Raw genomic sequence first — 16,278 nt, forward strand, 5'->3', positions numbered from 1 at the left:
TCCCAGCTCAACCCCTCACACAAGCCCTTCCTTTTCCTATGGAGCCTTTGCAAATTCACAGAAGGATGATTGTCACAGAGGTGACAGCCCACTGAACAGTCCAAGGGGCCCCCAAAATCATTAACAACTGCAGGCTGTTCCTCACCCTAACTCTTTGTGACATGAGTAGGCCGTCAATCCATCTCGGGGCCGCAGAGGTGCAGAGGCTGCTTTTTATGGCCTGGGCAGGGATTTCACCCAGCTCAGTGATTTATTTGGGCAGCGCTGTAATCTCTTTCTTGCAACATTTCTTGCTCTTGCTTTGGCCTTGCATTGATATCAAAGCGCATACCGAAATGTTATGCCTGTGCTGCGCTCATCGGGAAGCTAAACAGAAGTAATGGTCAGAGAGGGGAGATGGGGTGGCCATCTGACCCTGTTTCACTGGGGAAAGCAGCTGCCAGGGATTCAGCCTGTCCAACTGCTGCCACGGTGCACTGTACCTCTGTGCTGCGGGGAAACTGGTCATACTGACCAGGTGGGATGGGTTGGCTGTGGGACCTGGTCATTCTGCACTGATGCTGCTGAGACCTGCCTGTAGCAGGGGGGACAATACTAGCCCCTCTGTCTCCCCATCTACACCCTATCTGAGTGGTGCCATGCTCCCAGGAATGGTGGTTTTCAGGGCTGGGTTTCACTGGTGGTGTTGCTGCTGGTTGATTATTTCTGTGAAACGCTAGAGAAAGCAAACTCAGTTCCTGTTCAGTTGCGGGGCGAAAGTGCCTGTTCATGCCTCCCCCAGCACTGCTGCACCACGAGCTAACACCTCGTGAGAACCTGCTTTCTAGCTGACATTGGTGTGAAACAGGGATAGGTGTTTTTGGACATTGTTTGCTTTTTAAAGAAAATATTTGCCACTATAGTTTTGCCCTTTTTAACATGTTCCCACTGATTATTTTCTAGCAATTGGCCATGTATGACAGCAATGCCACCCTCCCTCGGCGCACACTACAACCCCATAAGCTGACCATGATATGGCAACTTGATGAGATGACTTAAGGAGCAGATGTTGCCCAAACCCTCTGTGTCCCCCCTCCTTCCTCACTCAGAGCAACAGCCCCTGCCTGGGGCACCCTTACCCCTGTCCTCCTCTCCAGCTCAGCTGATGCTGCTAAGGATCAAACCCCAAGTATTTTAAGACATTCTGGAAACTTGCTGCCAGGAATACTAGACCATGCAGCAAAGATAAGCACTTGATATTTGTGATGGTGCTAGAGATTACACTTTGATCTAATTATTATAATTATTATTACTTTAGGCTGGGAAAGATGGGCAGTTGCTTTTGTAGCGGAAAAACCCCAGAGATCTCACTTCACTAAAATGGAACCAAGTAGCTTTCTTTCAAGACAGCTTTCTACCTGTCCCCCCCCCCCTTCCTCCCTCCTGAGGGAGCAGCCAGGAGAAGGGTCCCTGGGGAGAAGGTTAAGCCACCGCCTGTCCCACCACTCCCATCCTCTCCCAGGAACTGCACCTCACAGAAGGCTGGTGGAGGTGGTGCAAATCAACATTCGCAAAGAGGCAGTGGCAAACCTTATATGAAAGGGCAAAACACCAGACTGCATTAAGCATTTTTGATTATTTTCTGATAGCCTCCTGTTTCCCACAGCTATGCATTTGCAGAACATTTTGTAAGCAATTTCTTTATGATGTGACTTAATCTATTTTGTGTTTTCAAAGAGAAATATAAATCAAAGCTCACAAGTGAAAGGGCTGGGATCTTGAGCTTTTAAAAGTGGCTACTGCATACCATCAACAGCTACTTTGGATCAGCATTTTTTGCTATGCATTTTGTGGAATGGCTACAGAACACTCAAAACAAGCATTATAATTACACTCCCATAATGTGCATCACAATGCTCTGGGCTCTGAACGATCTGCTACAACGTATACTTGGAATAATCATTAAGATTTCTATCAAAACTGACTACATTTCAGCCATTCTCTTAGTGTGCTGATGAATATAGGTTCCTAGAGGCATTTATGAACTGCACTTTTTCTCTCCTTGGGCTGTATTTATTCCTTTGGTTTTCTTTCTCTTTTTCTTTCCATTTTTATGGTCTCGACAGTTTGTGTCAAAGAAACATAGTATTTAATAGGATCAGACATGACCACCTTCAATTCAACATGCAGGATGCATTTGCACCCAGCCTTTACTAGTAAGGAGCTTACAGCAAAGCACAAGGAGATGCAAACTGTTAAATTAAGAGGGAAAAATATATTTTCCCTTCGAGAGAGAAAAAAGGAAAGAGATGCTAATTGCATTGTGGAGGTATTTTGTGGAGCTGGTACAGTTGGTCTTGGCTATAAACTGATTATACACACTAAATATTTAAATTTACATTTATTGTACAAATTCTGATTCTGCCTATCAGAGCACAATGTCAAAGTATTTAAGGTAAAAAAGTACTTCATAAAAATTAATGTCCAGCAAACAGGTAGAGGTCTAACTATAATTAAATCTCCAAAAGCGGCCATCCTCCTGCTTCTGTGTAAGAACAAGTGTCTTTTCTGGGTTGCAATCAATAGCAGGTTACCTGATTATAAACCTTATTATGTCTTGCATAGTAGTGTTAGCCACTGGAGGGTGACATGTGAACAAATACATATGCTTGATCAGATCTTTTACAGAAACACACCTTTCAAGAGAGAGAGAAACAATTAGCTTGTGTTATAGGTTACCGATTTACAATTTACATCATAACTCAATGTCTGATTATTTTAATGCAAAATGTTTTTAGCTTCATTTTATTGCTCTAACAGTTTCAGTAACACACTATAATTTGCTCAGATGAAGAGGTGATTGGACAGCTCTTACAGAAATTTTTAATTACTGTCATTAGTGGCTGCAATCTTATTCTTTTCTATGGAGCTAGGATACATGCTGTTGCATTGTGCTACAGGTGCTCTGTGGCCACGAGAATCCAAACTCTCCCTTTCCACTGAAACACTTGCATCTATAAATCTGTGTCATTGTATATGTCCCATCACAGTAATTACTAGCATCACACAAACAGTAATTAACGTATCCACATGCTATTTTAGGCAGGTAGAAATGTATTGCCCCTATTAAAAAAAAAAAGGGGGGGTGGAACTAGAGCATAAAGCATGTTGTCCATAGTTAAGATAGGAAGTGTGTAGGAGAGCCAGGGATAGGGCAGCAGGAGTCCTGCCTCCAGAGAGAAAAGCTAAGTTGCAATGCCGACAGCCGTAATCTGCGGGGTAACGTGCAGGACAGCACTTGTCCATCGTCCCATGGGAACAAAGGTCACATTTACTGTTTCTGACAATGGAGCTATTGTTGTTGGAGGTCCATGTTCTTGTTACTGCTTGAGGCTCCTAATATGTCAACAACTTTGATCCCCCTAGATGGATGCAGAAAGCATTATATGCTCAATCTACTGCACATCCCTCTGTAATTTCAGCTGATTCCCTTAGCAGGTCTTCCAAAGGCCACTACCATGTACTGACAACTCATTTCAAGGAAAGGCAAAAATTTAAGACACTATTTTCTTGGAAACACCTAATAAAATACTCCAGATAATCTTTGCTGACACGTGAGCCCTGAGGGAAGTGCTGCTCACAGTTGGGCAGCAAGCAGGCTGGTAGCACTGGACAGGCCACACAAGACCTGGACTGGGAGACCAAACTGGCAGGGATGTTTTCTTCCACTCACATTAGCCTAATTGAGTTAAGTCTGGCTGAAAATGCAATACTCACCTGGGTCAGCTTTGCATGTCCTCAGCTATTGCAGATAGCTGGATGTAGGACAGTGGTGCTGCCTACATCTCGACAAACATTAGGAAACTTTTGCAGTCATGGTAAAGCCAGTTGGTAAGTTTGTTCTGCCCATCCACTGAGGACATCTGGGCTCTGCAGGGTAGAACAGGAGTACAAAGGGCATGAAGATGAAAACAGGGGAAATGACAGCAGTGCAGGTCACAACAGCCACCTCCCAAGTTACAGACCTTCATTTTCTGGTACCCTGCCCTTCACATACTTCCCATTACTCCCTTTCCTGCCCTCTTCTCCCCAGTCCTCTGTAAAATATCTGAGCTGATATACACAATTTTCAATAAATTAATTCTTTCTCACATATTAAAAAAAAATCTGAAAATAGAGTTCACATATTGTCCTGTCCAGTTTCCCAATAAAGACCCTGCTCTGGCCTATTAATTTTAAAGCCATTTCACTGCATATGTTGTTTGAAGAATGCTGGTTCCGTTAAGCATTAAATGGAAAATTAACTGCAGTCTGAAGTATGGATTCAGCTAGCCCCATCAGTACTCCATGACATTTCATATGACGCTCTTAAAAGCTGTGGAAGATGGCTACTTTTCCAGTAAAATCATTATAATTATGATTCAGGATGTTAAAGGACATTACTCTTGAGAAACTGGATCTTTTCTTCTGTGTAAGTAAACTAGATTTGTTGGGTGTTTTTCTGAAAGAAGTAGAACTACATCAAAATTCGAGAAACATCCCCCCTTCCCAACTAAGCTGTCTTGGTTGGAAACCATCTGGGTGGCAATCCTCCACTAAAGCGGATTTAGAGGAATTGAGTGTGGCCTGGTCTCTGGAGAATCGGGTTTAGTTCATCTGCTTTTGTGCGTGCGCTGAGAAGCCAGCAGTGCAGGTAAGTAGGTAATTATGGGCTTATTTAAAATGGAGATTCTTCTACACGACAGATTGCAGCACGTGCAGGGAGAATAATGCCCACAGAAAACAGAAAACCTCTGCAAGGGCTCTTGTACTCTATTGTGCTGTAGCCTATTTACAGGCTTCAGCCTAGAGACGATTCGCGGTTTGCTTTACACAGGCGCAGGTCTGTGCGCGGGCTGCACGTGCACAGGGCCTCCTTCCCTCGTGCCAGCCGCAACAGGGACTCGCCTGCTGTTGGGAAGGCACCTGGAAATGCTGGGCAGCTACAGTTGCACTGGTATTGAGCCCTGCTCAAACCGCAGAATTAACGGAGGATTATAGCAAACGCTGGGGCCACAAATCCCATACAGCTTTTTCAGGGCTTCTCCTGTTACTATCGCTGCCCAATACTGGTCGCACAGCAGTTATCTCGCTGTGTTTAACGGCTGTAGTTGATTTAATGCGATATTACAAACGCTACCTAAAATGGTTTACAGTGACCGATGATCTACTTTCCTCTGGCCTCTCTTCAAGTGGAATTTTGTTTGCAAAGAGCAACGCAGCCAACTCCTTTGTACAATCCTTTTGCACTGCTGTACTCCCAAGGGGGCAGAGGCAGCAGGGCAGCACCCGCGATCTCACTCCTAACGCTGAGCTGCACTCGTGCTGCACTGGCAAATAACGCTGCATTTACTGTGGCGGCGCATGAAAGAGTGCGTGTTGCTGGCTGGGTTTTTAACAAAGTGCACTTTCACTACCCCGCTCGGCGGTCGCCGCTGAAGGCCGGGCCCCACGGGGTGCAGGGTGTCCGCGGGTACGGCGAGGCTGCCCCAGCCCCCGCCTGCCTGTTGAGGAGAAACCCCCTCTGCCCCTGAAAACCGGCAGGTTTGGGGGGGTTTTACTTCAGAGTGCTGGAAACTAATCCAGCTTTGACGTATAAAATTAAAAAAATGAGACGACGTGGGGACCCTGGCCCCTCACCCCGCCCGTGCAGACCTGCCCCCGTCCGCGCCCCTCCCCTCTGGCACGCGAGCCTTGCCGCGTTCCGGCCGGGAGCTTTTCGCGCCACAGGGCCAGGCCCTTGCAGCTCCACAAACGCCGCACAGCGAATAGAAAAAAATAAAAACCAGGGTCCCCGCCATAGCCCCTCCGTGGGCGCCCCGGGAGAGCAAATGGCTCCTCAGCAGGGGTGGGCGGGGGGTCGCGGGGCGGACACGCCGGGTGCCCGATCCCGAGGGGATGTCGGCTGCATCTGCCAGGACGCGGGCGCCAACGCGGGAAAGGCGCCGCCGGGCCCCGCCCCCCCGCGGTCCCAGCCACTTTGGCGCGAACCTTCAGTTCGCCGGTGCTCGCCCCGCCGCCGCCAGCATGGCTCTGCCGCGCCCGCAGGTGAGCGCTGCCCGCGGCGAGGGGCTGCCCGCCGAGCTCCCGGCACGGCTGCCGGTCGGGTCGTTCCTCCTGCTCCCGCTGCTGCTTGCTGGCGGCGAGGGGGCTGCGACTCTGCGGGGTCTTACGACCCTGCTGAGCCGGGCTGTGGGGAGGCTGGTGGGGTCGGGCAGTGTGAGGCTTTGGGCTGGAGCGAGCCGGGCGCCCTACGGGGAGCGGCGTGGGGAGAGAGATCAGCCACGCAGACGGGTAGCCCCGGGCCTCCTGCCCCGCGCACGGCGCTGCCCTCGCCGGCCTGGCCGGGGTAGGGGGTCCGGTTTCGCAGTCGCGCTCGGCGGGGTGCAGGCGGCTGCGGCGGGGGGCAGCCGGCCCGGCGCCATCCTCCCAGTGCCCCCGCCTTCTGCCGCCCGCCTCGCAGCTGACCCGGGCACCGCTGCGCCTGGGGGCATGAGGGCGGCCGTTGGGCGGTGGTGCGCGGGGGGCTCTGCGGGGGGAAGGTACCTCACGGCGGGCGGGCGCGGAGCCCGCGGTCTGGGGGGGAGCGGGGCGGAAGGGCCTCTGTGGGGCGCGGAGGTGGGCGGCCCCGCGGTGTGGGTGTGGGGGGAGGGGGGGTGGCACCATCTTAGTGGGAGGCGAGGAGAGCTCCCCGCACCCCCCCCCCGCCCCGGGCCGCGCCCCAGCAGGGAGGGCGTTATTTCCGTGCCGCTTGCGATCCCGGCCCGCCGCCGCCGCAGTGGCCCCCTGCATGGGCGCTCCCTCGGCCGCGGCGGGCGGCTCCAGAAACGGCCCCTTTTGTGTGAGGGGCCGCGGCCGGGCCGAGCACCGTTTTGTTCCTTGTCAGCACCAGCAAAGCTGCGGGGCGTGGGCGAGCCTCGGGGTGCGGCGGTGCCGCTCCACTGCGGAACGGTGCTGGGAGGCGACGGGGGTCTTTAAATTGCTCTGGCTAGTTACTGTTTAAACCGTGTTTATAAAGTAGCCGGGCCAGAGGTCTGGGCCCGAGAGCTGGTAACGGTCAGAGCGCTCGACTTGGCCGGCATCTGAGTGTGGACGCAGCAGGCTTGGCCTTCGGGCGGCCGCCGCTGCCCTGGGGATGTAAAATGGCTCGTTGCAAGTAGAAACATTCCCTGGGAAATGAAAACCTGAAGCCCATCAAAAGTGTTTTAACCTGGTAACAAAATTAACAAATCAAGAAGCTGGTATATCTAAGAAATTGTTTCAAAGCTCCTCTTTTCTGTGGAGATGATCCTTGGTCCCTTCCTTAACAGCTACAGTGTATATTTACCAAGTGCCTCACACTAAAAATAATTAATAAAGTATATTTATAGCTACTATATGTGCACTTGTACTTTTTTCCAGCATTACCTGTAATGAGCTGGGAAGGATATGATTTTTGTGTGTGTTTTCACTTGGCTGTTTGCATAAAACAAGTATTTGTAAATACTGAACAAAAACAATCTATAACAATGATCAGAAATGTATTGGAGCAGAAACTATTCCCATTTCTAACTCTGGTAATTATTTCAAAGCTGGTGATAATTCTTCTGACTTGTATAAAAGACTGTTAAACATCCCAAGACGTTCAAACCTTCTAAAATTCAATATAAGAATGTTCTTAAAAGCTAGTATGCTGGAGTAGGTATCTCTTACTAATGGTGTTGCCATTGTCCTTTTGCAGCGCCGAGGTTGCTCAGGAAGGAAAAACTTAACAGCTTTCCGAAATACGAAACTGATTCCCATGGAAACATCCTCATCCTCTGATGACAGTTGTGACAGTTTTGGTTCTGATAATTTTGCAAACACGGTAAGTACAGTTCAAGAACAAATAAAACTGAATGTGCAGTGTTATAAAGCTTGCAAAAATGTAAAGCTAGTAAATGTTTTGTGCACGATCAAAACTGCTTGCTTTGCTTATGTTTTTGTATAGTAGTTATAAATCTATGCTATATGCTGTAATTTCATTTCACTCTTCACTTGTGCTTCTAGGTGGTAATTGTTAGAAGCAGATTAGCTATTTATTTTAGCCTTTGAAATGTCAACTAACCTAACATGCCTGATAATTTGCAACTGTGGTTCTGAAACCCCTTGTTAAATGCCTGAACTATTTTTTTTCTTTATTAAAAAAAGCTATTTACTTTTGCTGCACTGGTAAATGTGAATCATTTTCTGTACAACTTCGGTTAAATGATATTTTTTTATTCATAGAAATGCAAGTTTAGGTCAGATATTAGAGAAGAACTGGCAAAAATTTTTCATGAAGCCTCTGATGATGAATCCTTCTGTGGCTTTTCAGAAAATGAGATTCAAGATGCATTGGTAAGACAGTTAATTTTAGTTTGCAATTTTAAATCTAAATTCTTACACATTCTTAATTGAAAAAGAACGGCAGCTTCAGCTTGAAAGCCAAATGTTGTCAGAAATAAGCATAATTTTATTTAATGTACAGTCTTAAGTAGCCATAGTTCCATTTTCTTTTTGTCTCCTTACAAAGCCCCCAAGCTCCTGAGCTTTCCAAGTTCAGAATAAAATCTGCCATATGGATTTTGAAATATAATAGCTCTTAAAACTGCCCTTGCTGGATGCTACTCCATTAGACTCTCACATTTCTGGTTTCCTCGGTATGAAATGTTATGCTAGCCCATCGACTCCAGCAAACCTGAGAAATTTCTGTGTATGACATGTAGCCAGACCTGCGCTCTGACAGCATAACAGGAACTGCTGTACTTCTTTAACAGTAGAGAAATAGTGATAGGTGGTGAAATCTACCTTCCTGCTTATCTTTGACATCAGTGTAAGAGCAGTTTTATTGTTTAAAGAGACCACCAATTGATCTGTAGTAGAAAAGGCAGAAGTAGTACCACATTTGGTATAAAATAGGTTTGTCGTAACTTCAGAACATGCTGAGGAATGACTAGAAAAGAATAATGTCTGATAGGAAGAAGACATGTCTGAGTTAAATAATACACAATGGTAAAGAAAATAGGTAGCGGGGCAAAGCTGGAATAGATATGTAAGAAAAAGGAATTAATAACTGCATACTGGGCAACCAGAACCACATACCTGGTTTAATAAAAACCCTGTGCAAATAAGGGTTGCCATTTGAGACTGATGGTCTGTGCATGTGAAGCAGGAAGCCTGTTGTTACCTATGACCAAAATAAGATTCTTCTACTGAGTCTAAACCTGAAAGTCAAAGCCTACTGCAAAATGGCCTTTTAACTAAATAAATTTCTGTCCTCACTGAACCCTTGGCTCTTAAAAAAGTTGTGAGGCATCAGAATTCAAATATAAGAAAATATTGGGATTTCATTCATACTTATTTCACTGACTGGCTCTAGAAAGATGTTTTCACTTGGTATCATTGGTACTGTGAGATGACTGTTCTTGACAGCTTACAAACTTGGGTTTGACCCTGTGCTGAGAACTGCGTAGTGGCTTTTTTTTACAGCCAAATACAATATGTTGCAAAATCAAGGCCTTTAAAGGCAATCCTCTTTCTCACAAACTCTCTTGGGTATTAGACCTGCAAGTGACAGCTAAGACTGCTGCAGCTGAAAGCAAGCTCCTTTTTCTGATGTGTTGCAGCAGTATGGTGTGGCTGTCCCTGAGATGCTTTTGTCCCTGTGCCCTCCTTTCCTCCTGCTCCTTAGCCCCCTCCCCAAAATATACTAGAGCACTAGATTTCAGCCAGATAACCTCTTTAACCACCCCCAAACAAAATATTGTTGAACTGTATTTAATTGCAGAGCAACTCACTTGGATTTATATGCTTCTATTCTGGTTTGTTAACAGAAATTGGAATCGGATTCAGAGGAGGATGATACAAGTGCTGAAAATGAGGTAGCTCAGAGAAGGCAGAAATGCCCTGTTCCTCTAAAAGTAGCCATGAAGTTTCCACCTCGACGATCAGAGAGGAGGAAGGATGAGATGGAACCTTTCCCTGAAAAGCTGACGCCTGCTCTAGATTCAGACTCTGACTCTGAAGAAAAGGGTGCCGTATTTTTAGAGAAAAGAGCTTTAAACATAAAGGAAAACAAAGCAATGGCAAGTACTCAATGTTTCCCTTGGGGCAGCCCCTTCTCTCCTCCCTTGATGCTTAGTGGATCTCTTTGGTTGTTCAAATTAATTCTAATGGGAATTATGTGAATGCATTAAGAGGAATTTTCGTTCCTAGTATTTAAATTTGATACTTTATGTCCACTGGCATGTGAAAATCCATAGGCTAAGTACTTCAGTAAAAATCCATAGGCTGCAAGCCTAAAGAATAGGGCTTCAACATAATAAGTTTGAGCATTTTCAAATTACTTGCAGTCACTAGAACATTAATAAGAGACAAAAGTAAAAAGTTGAAGAGTGACTGCATTTCCTATAAGTAACTGTACTTCTAGCCAATTGCCCTCATCTAATAGTCTGTAAAGCACATAACCCCTTTTAAGGCTCTGCTTCCTTTTTTTTTTTTTCCCTTGTTAGCTTGCAAAATTAATGGCTGAGTTGCAAAATGTTTCTGGTATCTTTGGTGGGCAAAAATCATTACCAGCTGTCAATCATGTAAGTATAAACTTACTGTATTTGCCTTCAGATTTGAGTGTCAAATTCTGACATTACAAAACAGGACTCTGAATTAAAAAACTTAGTAAACCATGTAAATCAAAGTCCAGTTCATTATCTTATTGCTTCCTATTCCTAAAACAGGCATCTTCATTGTGCAGTTCTCTTGATTTGCCACTGTATAAAGCAGAACATATGAATTCATAAAGGATAGGTGTCTCCACAGGCCAATAAAACTAAACAAGGTTCTGTGTAAATAGGTATTTATACAAAAGCTGGAGATAAGGGAGGCAGCTCAGTCTTTGAAGCTCAAGGCTGAATGCTCTGTATGTTTGGAGCCTTGGAAAGAAAACTGACGTTTGGCCTAACTATGTCCTTAAAGAAGGTTGGGTTGTGAATTGGCAGTGTAATGAATTTCACTGCTAATTTACCTGTAAGCTTGTGTGAAGATGGGAACAAAAGTGAAAGTTGCAGCTCCTCATAGACATGGCTTCTGCTGCTGTGTGTGGAAATTATTGTGTCTTATACCTGCTTGGACACAAACGTGCTTTTGACTATTTCTCTGCAGCTAGTAGAATGCCAAAGATTAATTTGTCTAGGATGTTTTTAGCTTGTGTTTTCTGCTTTGGGATGGCAGGGAGGCTTCATCTTTGGGAAAGATGGAAGGAAAGCATGTCTTTTGGGGGAGGAGTTCATAGTAGGGACGGGAGCTGCCTGTGGTTTTGCCTGTTTCATTAGGGGCTTTTAAACTTTACCAGGGACCAAAGCGACTTCCAAGGCGTTCATTGCCCAGAAGTGCTTTGAGGAGGAACCCAGACCGAAGTTCTCGGCCTCACACAAGATCCAGGTCCCTAATTGAAGGTCCTCCTACTCCTTTACCAGAAGAGGAAGATGATGACCGGTACATCTTAGTGAGGAGAAGAAAGATGTCTGATGAATATCTGGAGGTATGTCGAAGTTCTAGTTCTGCTGACCAACCTGATCTTCTATGACCAGGTGACCTGCCTAGTGGATGAGGGAAAGGCTGCAGGTGTTGTCTATCTGGACTTCAGCAAAGCCTTTGACACTGTCTCCCACCGCATCCACCTAGAGAAGCTGGTGGCTCATGGCTTAGACAGGTGCACTCTTCTCTGGGTAAAAAACTGGCTGCGTGGCTGATCCCAGAGAGTTGTGGTGAATGGAGCCAAAACCAGTTGGCGGCCAGTCACGAGCGGGGTTCCCCAGGGCTCAGTTTTGAGGCCAGTCTTGTTTAATATCTTTATGAATGATCTGGATGAGGGGAATGAGTGCAACCTCAGTAAATTTTCAGATGACACCAAGTTGGGTGGGAGTGTTGATCTGCTCGAGGGTAGAAAGGCTCTGCAGAGGGACCTGGACAGGTTGGATCGATGGGCCGAGGCTAATTGTATGAGGTTTAACAAGGCCAAGTGCCAGGTCCTGCACTTTGGTCACGACAACCCCATGCAACGCTACAGGCTTGAGGAAGAGTGGCTGGAGAGCTGCCTGGCGGAGAAGGACCCGGGGGTGCTGGCTGACAGCCGGCTGAACATGAGCCAGCAGTGTGCCCAGGTGGCTGAGAAAGCCAACAGCGTCCTGGCTTGTATCAGGAATAGTGTGGCCAGCAGGAGCAGGGAGGTGATCATGCCTCTGTACTCACCACTGGTGAGGCCACACCTTGAATACTGTGTTCAGTTTTGGACCCCTCAGTACAAGAAGCACATTTGAGGTGCTGGAGTGTGTCCAGAGAAGGGTAACAAAGCTGGTGAAGGGTCTGGAGAACAAGTCTAATGAGCAGCTGAGGGAACTGGGATTTTTTAGGCTGGAGAAGAGGAGGCTGAGGGGAGACCTTATCGCTCTCTACAACTACCTGAAAGGAGGTTGTATTGAGGTGGGTGTTGGTCTCTTCTCCCAGGTCACTAACAATAGAATGAGAGGAAATGGCTTCAAGCTGCATCAGGGGAGGTTTAGATTGGATATTAGGAAAAGTTGCTTTACTCAAAGAGTGGTCAGGCATTGGAACAGGCTGCCCAGAGAGGTGGTGGAGTCGCCATCCCTGGAGGTATTTAAAGGACGTGTAGATGTGGCACTTCAGGGCATGGTTTAGGAGACATGGTAGTGTTGGGTTGATGGTTGGTCTTGATGATCCTAGAGGTCTTTTCCAACCTTAATGATTCTGTGAAGGTGGTTTTGTATCCCTTTGAGAAAATAGCAGTTCATACAGAGTTGATCAAGATTGAGTATGCTATGTCCTGGGAAGTACATGAAATAGCATGTTGTATGTATTCTCCATTTCCCCCTGTGTTATCCTAGAAAAATGACTTCCTCTTGCACTCCAGCAGGAATTATGCAAGATCCAGTAGCAGTTCTGTACCCTGAAGGTGACAGATCAAGTGATGGTGCTAAAGCTGCATCCATATCATAGGTCTTTACAGAGATCTGTGTTTCTTGTTTAAATATGTGATGGTATTTTAGACTTTGGCATTGCTTTGAAGATCCCCTACTTGTTTATGTAGAGTTTTTGCTGAAACTATTACTAGTAGTATTGTCTTTTCACTATTCAGGATGAAGCCCGAACTCCCAGGAGGGGTCACCGTGGTGCCATGGCTTTTCCACACATTGTGCGCCCGGTTGAGGAGATAACAGCGGAAGAGCTAAATAATATTTGTGGATCTGCAAGAGAGAAAGTCTATAACAGGGCCATGGTAAGTATGTTCCAGCTTTGTGAACTGCATACTTTAAAGGCATTTTCTTGTTATTTCCTGCTTGTGGCTTAGCATCAAATAAAGCAGACTCCCTCTTGCTGAGAGGAAGGATGTGATTTTTTGGGAGAAGTATGCTTGAGATCTTGAAATGTTGTCTCTTACCTTTCCGTGAACTGATAGGATGGCCTTTACTAAGCCAATTAGCTTGCTTTCACCCTGGAACAACTGTAGTACCTAGGCAATAGCAGCCAAGGAAGGTGATTAATAGGCAGTGAAGATGCAATGTTAAAACAGTCTTGATTCAAACTTGGGAGGTGGCTTTCTGTTTCAGGATAAACAGTGCTGGCTGCCAAAGAGATTGCTTGTTAAATGCTTTATTCCCTTAATTAAAAAGCAATCTTTAATGTCTTGTTTCCTGACCTACTTACCATGTGTTCTAGGGATCCACCTGTCATCAGTGTCGCCAAAAAACCATAGACACCAAGACAAACTGTCGTAACCCTGATTGCATAGGAGTACGGGGCCAATTCTGTGGGCCATGCCTCCGCAATAGGTATGGGGAAGATGTCAGAACGGCCTTGCTGGATCCGGTAAGACAATTTTGAACATTGGCTTTGTTGTGCTTAGCTTGAACAGAAGCGTGCATTTGTTACTCATAGTGAAAGTTTTAGCAGGGGAACTGCTTACAGTGCAATAGTACATAATGCAGCACTGGTTTGATTCACATTGAATCACAGGACCTTGTGTTGCATAGAACTTGTTGTAGTTACTACTTCTGTAGCTTTGTTTGTAGGAGTAAACTACAAGAGCAGAGCAGCTGCCAAAATATTACTCTGTCTGAGCATCAGACCAGTGTTCTCTTTGCCTTGCAGTAGTGCTTAACGCCCTATGGAAAGGACCTGTATTGTGGACAGAGTGCTGCTGTTGTGGGCTGTGGAAGTGGGGCAGGAGTTGAACAGAACGGAATGCTTCCTGTGGTTACGTGCAGAGCAGGCAAAGGAGAGTTTAGTCCCTAACTGACTGAAGAATTCATACTCTTGTACTAGTTTAGACAACTTTTGCGGTGCTGATGTTCACTGCAGAACTCGGTGTGGAGTGGAACCCTCCTAAGTTGTGAGTGTGAATCATGTCTGGCATTCCAGTTTGGTTAAAATGGCTCCTTGTCTGTCTATTTATCTAGACCTGGAGGTGCCCACCATGTCGTGGAATCTGCAACTGTAGCTTCTGCAGACAGCGAGATGGCCGATGCGCTACAGGTGTCCTGGTCTATCTGGCCAAGTACCATGGCTATGACAATGTCCATGCCTACTTGAAAAGGTAAGCATACCATTGTGTCAGTGGCATGGCTCCTCTCTGTGGGATGCACAGCTCAAAACTGGGAAGGGAGAGCTCTCTATATCCTGGTTTGTCAGGTGAATCTCAAGATCGGTCTGCGTTGCCTTTAGAATCTGAGGTTTTTGCCATATGATTTTTCTGACATGTTGGTTCTTACCCAAAATGAGTGGTGCATCCACTCTCTTTTCGCTTTCAACTTCAGCTGTGTTTATTGTCAGGACTTCCACTAGTTTGTCTAAAGAGTTTCCAAACAGTGTTTTGCTACAAGCTAACTCATGTTTCTACTTGTCTTGCAGTCTGAAACAAGAACTTGGAATGGAAGACTGAAGCTGTGACTGCCTTTAAATTGTGTTCTATTTCACCAATGTCATGTTATTGCCTACAGTGAATTGTTTAATCAAATGATATTACAAAGCCAGTGCCTGCCTTCCCTTCCCCTTTTGGGTAAAAAAGGATAAAGAACTTTCACTTATCTCAGTGTAAATCATACTTGAGAAAACTGTTTAACGAAGGTCTTTGCCCACAGGCCATTGTTTTATTTTTAAAAAACTTTGCAAATCAGATAGCATCAGTACTTTCTTTCATGCCAATATCTCTTTTTTCTTGAAAGGAGACAGGGCTTTAAGCCATTAGAGTTTTATTCATGCAGTGATCGGTGCTGCAGGTTTGTTTATGCTTTGAAGTTGATCACAAAAAGATACAGATGTTCTGAAAATTCAGGGCACTGTTCCCTACAGAACCAGGTGGTGAAAGGTACATGCTTAACTCCAGGCCAACTTCCTCTGCAATACAGACTCTTACTGGGCATAAATGGTCAAATAGAAGCTAAGAATTCTCTAAAACAGCAATGCATCCTTAAGTTCAAAAAGGAAGCCCTAAAGGTTGCCACTGAACAGTCTTCAAGCACTAATACTTGGTTTTATAGAGTACTCAAAGTGCACATTGGCCATTTTAAGGGAGGTTTTCTGAGTGACGTAAAAATGCAGCAGAAGCAGTAGGGGGTGGCACATTGTATTTTTGCTCAGATGAGACGACGCCACTGCTGAAAGCTTCCACAGCACCAGGACTAGCATTGCCTAGTGGCGACAGTGATGTGAACATACTGGTATACATTGTGGAGTGGCCATTCTGTCTAAAACAGAATGTACCCTTTGTTAAATTACTAGGTTTCTGGTTTGCCTTCTCTCTGTTCTTGCCGCAATTGCAGACCTGCTTCTTTGTAGAATGAGCACTGGTCCTGGGGAAGAGGGGTGCCTGCAGACCAGGGCTTGCTTAAGTAGAGGGGTAGTGGTTCATGTGGTGGCTGGACAACTACAAGTGGATGAAAGATGGTAACTTGTTGAATTTTGTTATCAGGAAAAGGGGCAATGACAAACAATCACTGGAATTGGAAGCCTGAATTTTTTACCCCTGAAAAATTTAAAAAGCAAGGACTTTCTAAGCTACAGTCCAGCTTAAAGTGAGATATTCTTCCAGTTGCATGGGGCAGCATAAATGTAAATAGATAGTGTTCTCGGGATACACCCTAGTTATAATAACAGATGAGGAATAACAATTGCCTCTTCAGAAGGCTTTTAAAAATAAATTAAAAAGGGGATGTAATGGGTTGCTCCCAGTTTGTGAGCACTTATAAA

At 45.8% G+C, this 16,278-nt stretch overlaps 1 protein-coding gene across 1 annotated transcript; it reads left to right on the top strand.

The window, feature by feature from the left end:
• The first annotated feature begins 5,627 nt into the window (after positions 1 to 5,627).
• CDCA7 (cell division cycle associated 7) lies at positions 5,628 to 16,070 on the top strand. Its single transcript, XM_075092499.1, is given in 13 exon segments — positions 5,628 to 5,909; positions 5,912 to 5,991; positions 5,993 to 6,014; positions 6,016 to 6,066; positions 7,739 to 7,864; positions 8,266 to 8,376; positions 9,852 to 10,103; positions 10,530 to 10,607; positions 11,366 to 11,554; positions 13,169 to 13,309; positions 13,750 to 13,899; positions 14,490 to 14,626; positions 14,941 to 16,070. Coding segments are annotated over 13 exon segments (1,650 nt in total). The 3' UTR covers positions 14,972 to 16,070.
• The last annotated feature ends 208 nt before the right edge of the window (positions 16,071 to 16,278 follow it).

The sequence above is a fragment of the Phalacrocorax aristotelis genome, chromosome 5 (assembly GCF_949628215.1).
Source record: "Phalacrocorax aristotelis chromosome 5, bGulAri2.1, whole genome shotgun sequence".
Taxonomy (NCBI): domain Eukaryota; kingdom Metazoa; phylum Chordata; class Aves; order Suliformes; family Phalacrocoracidae; genus Phalacrocorax; species Phalacrocorax aristotelis.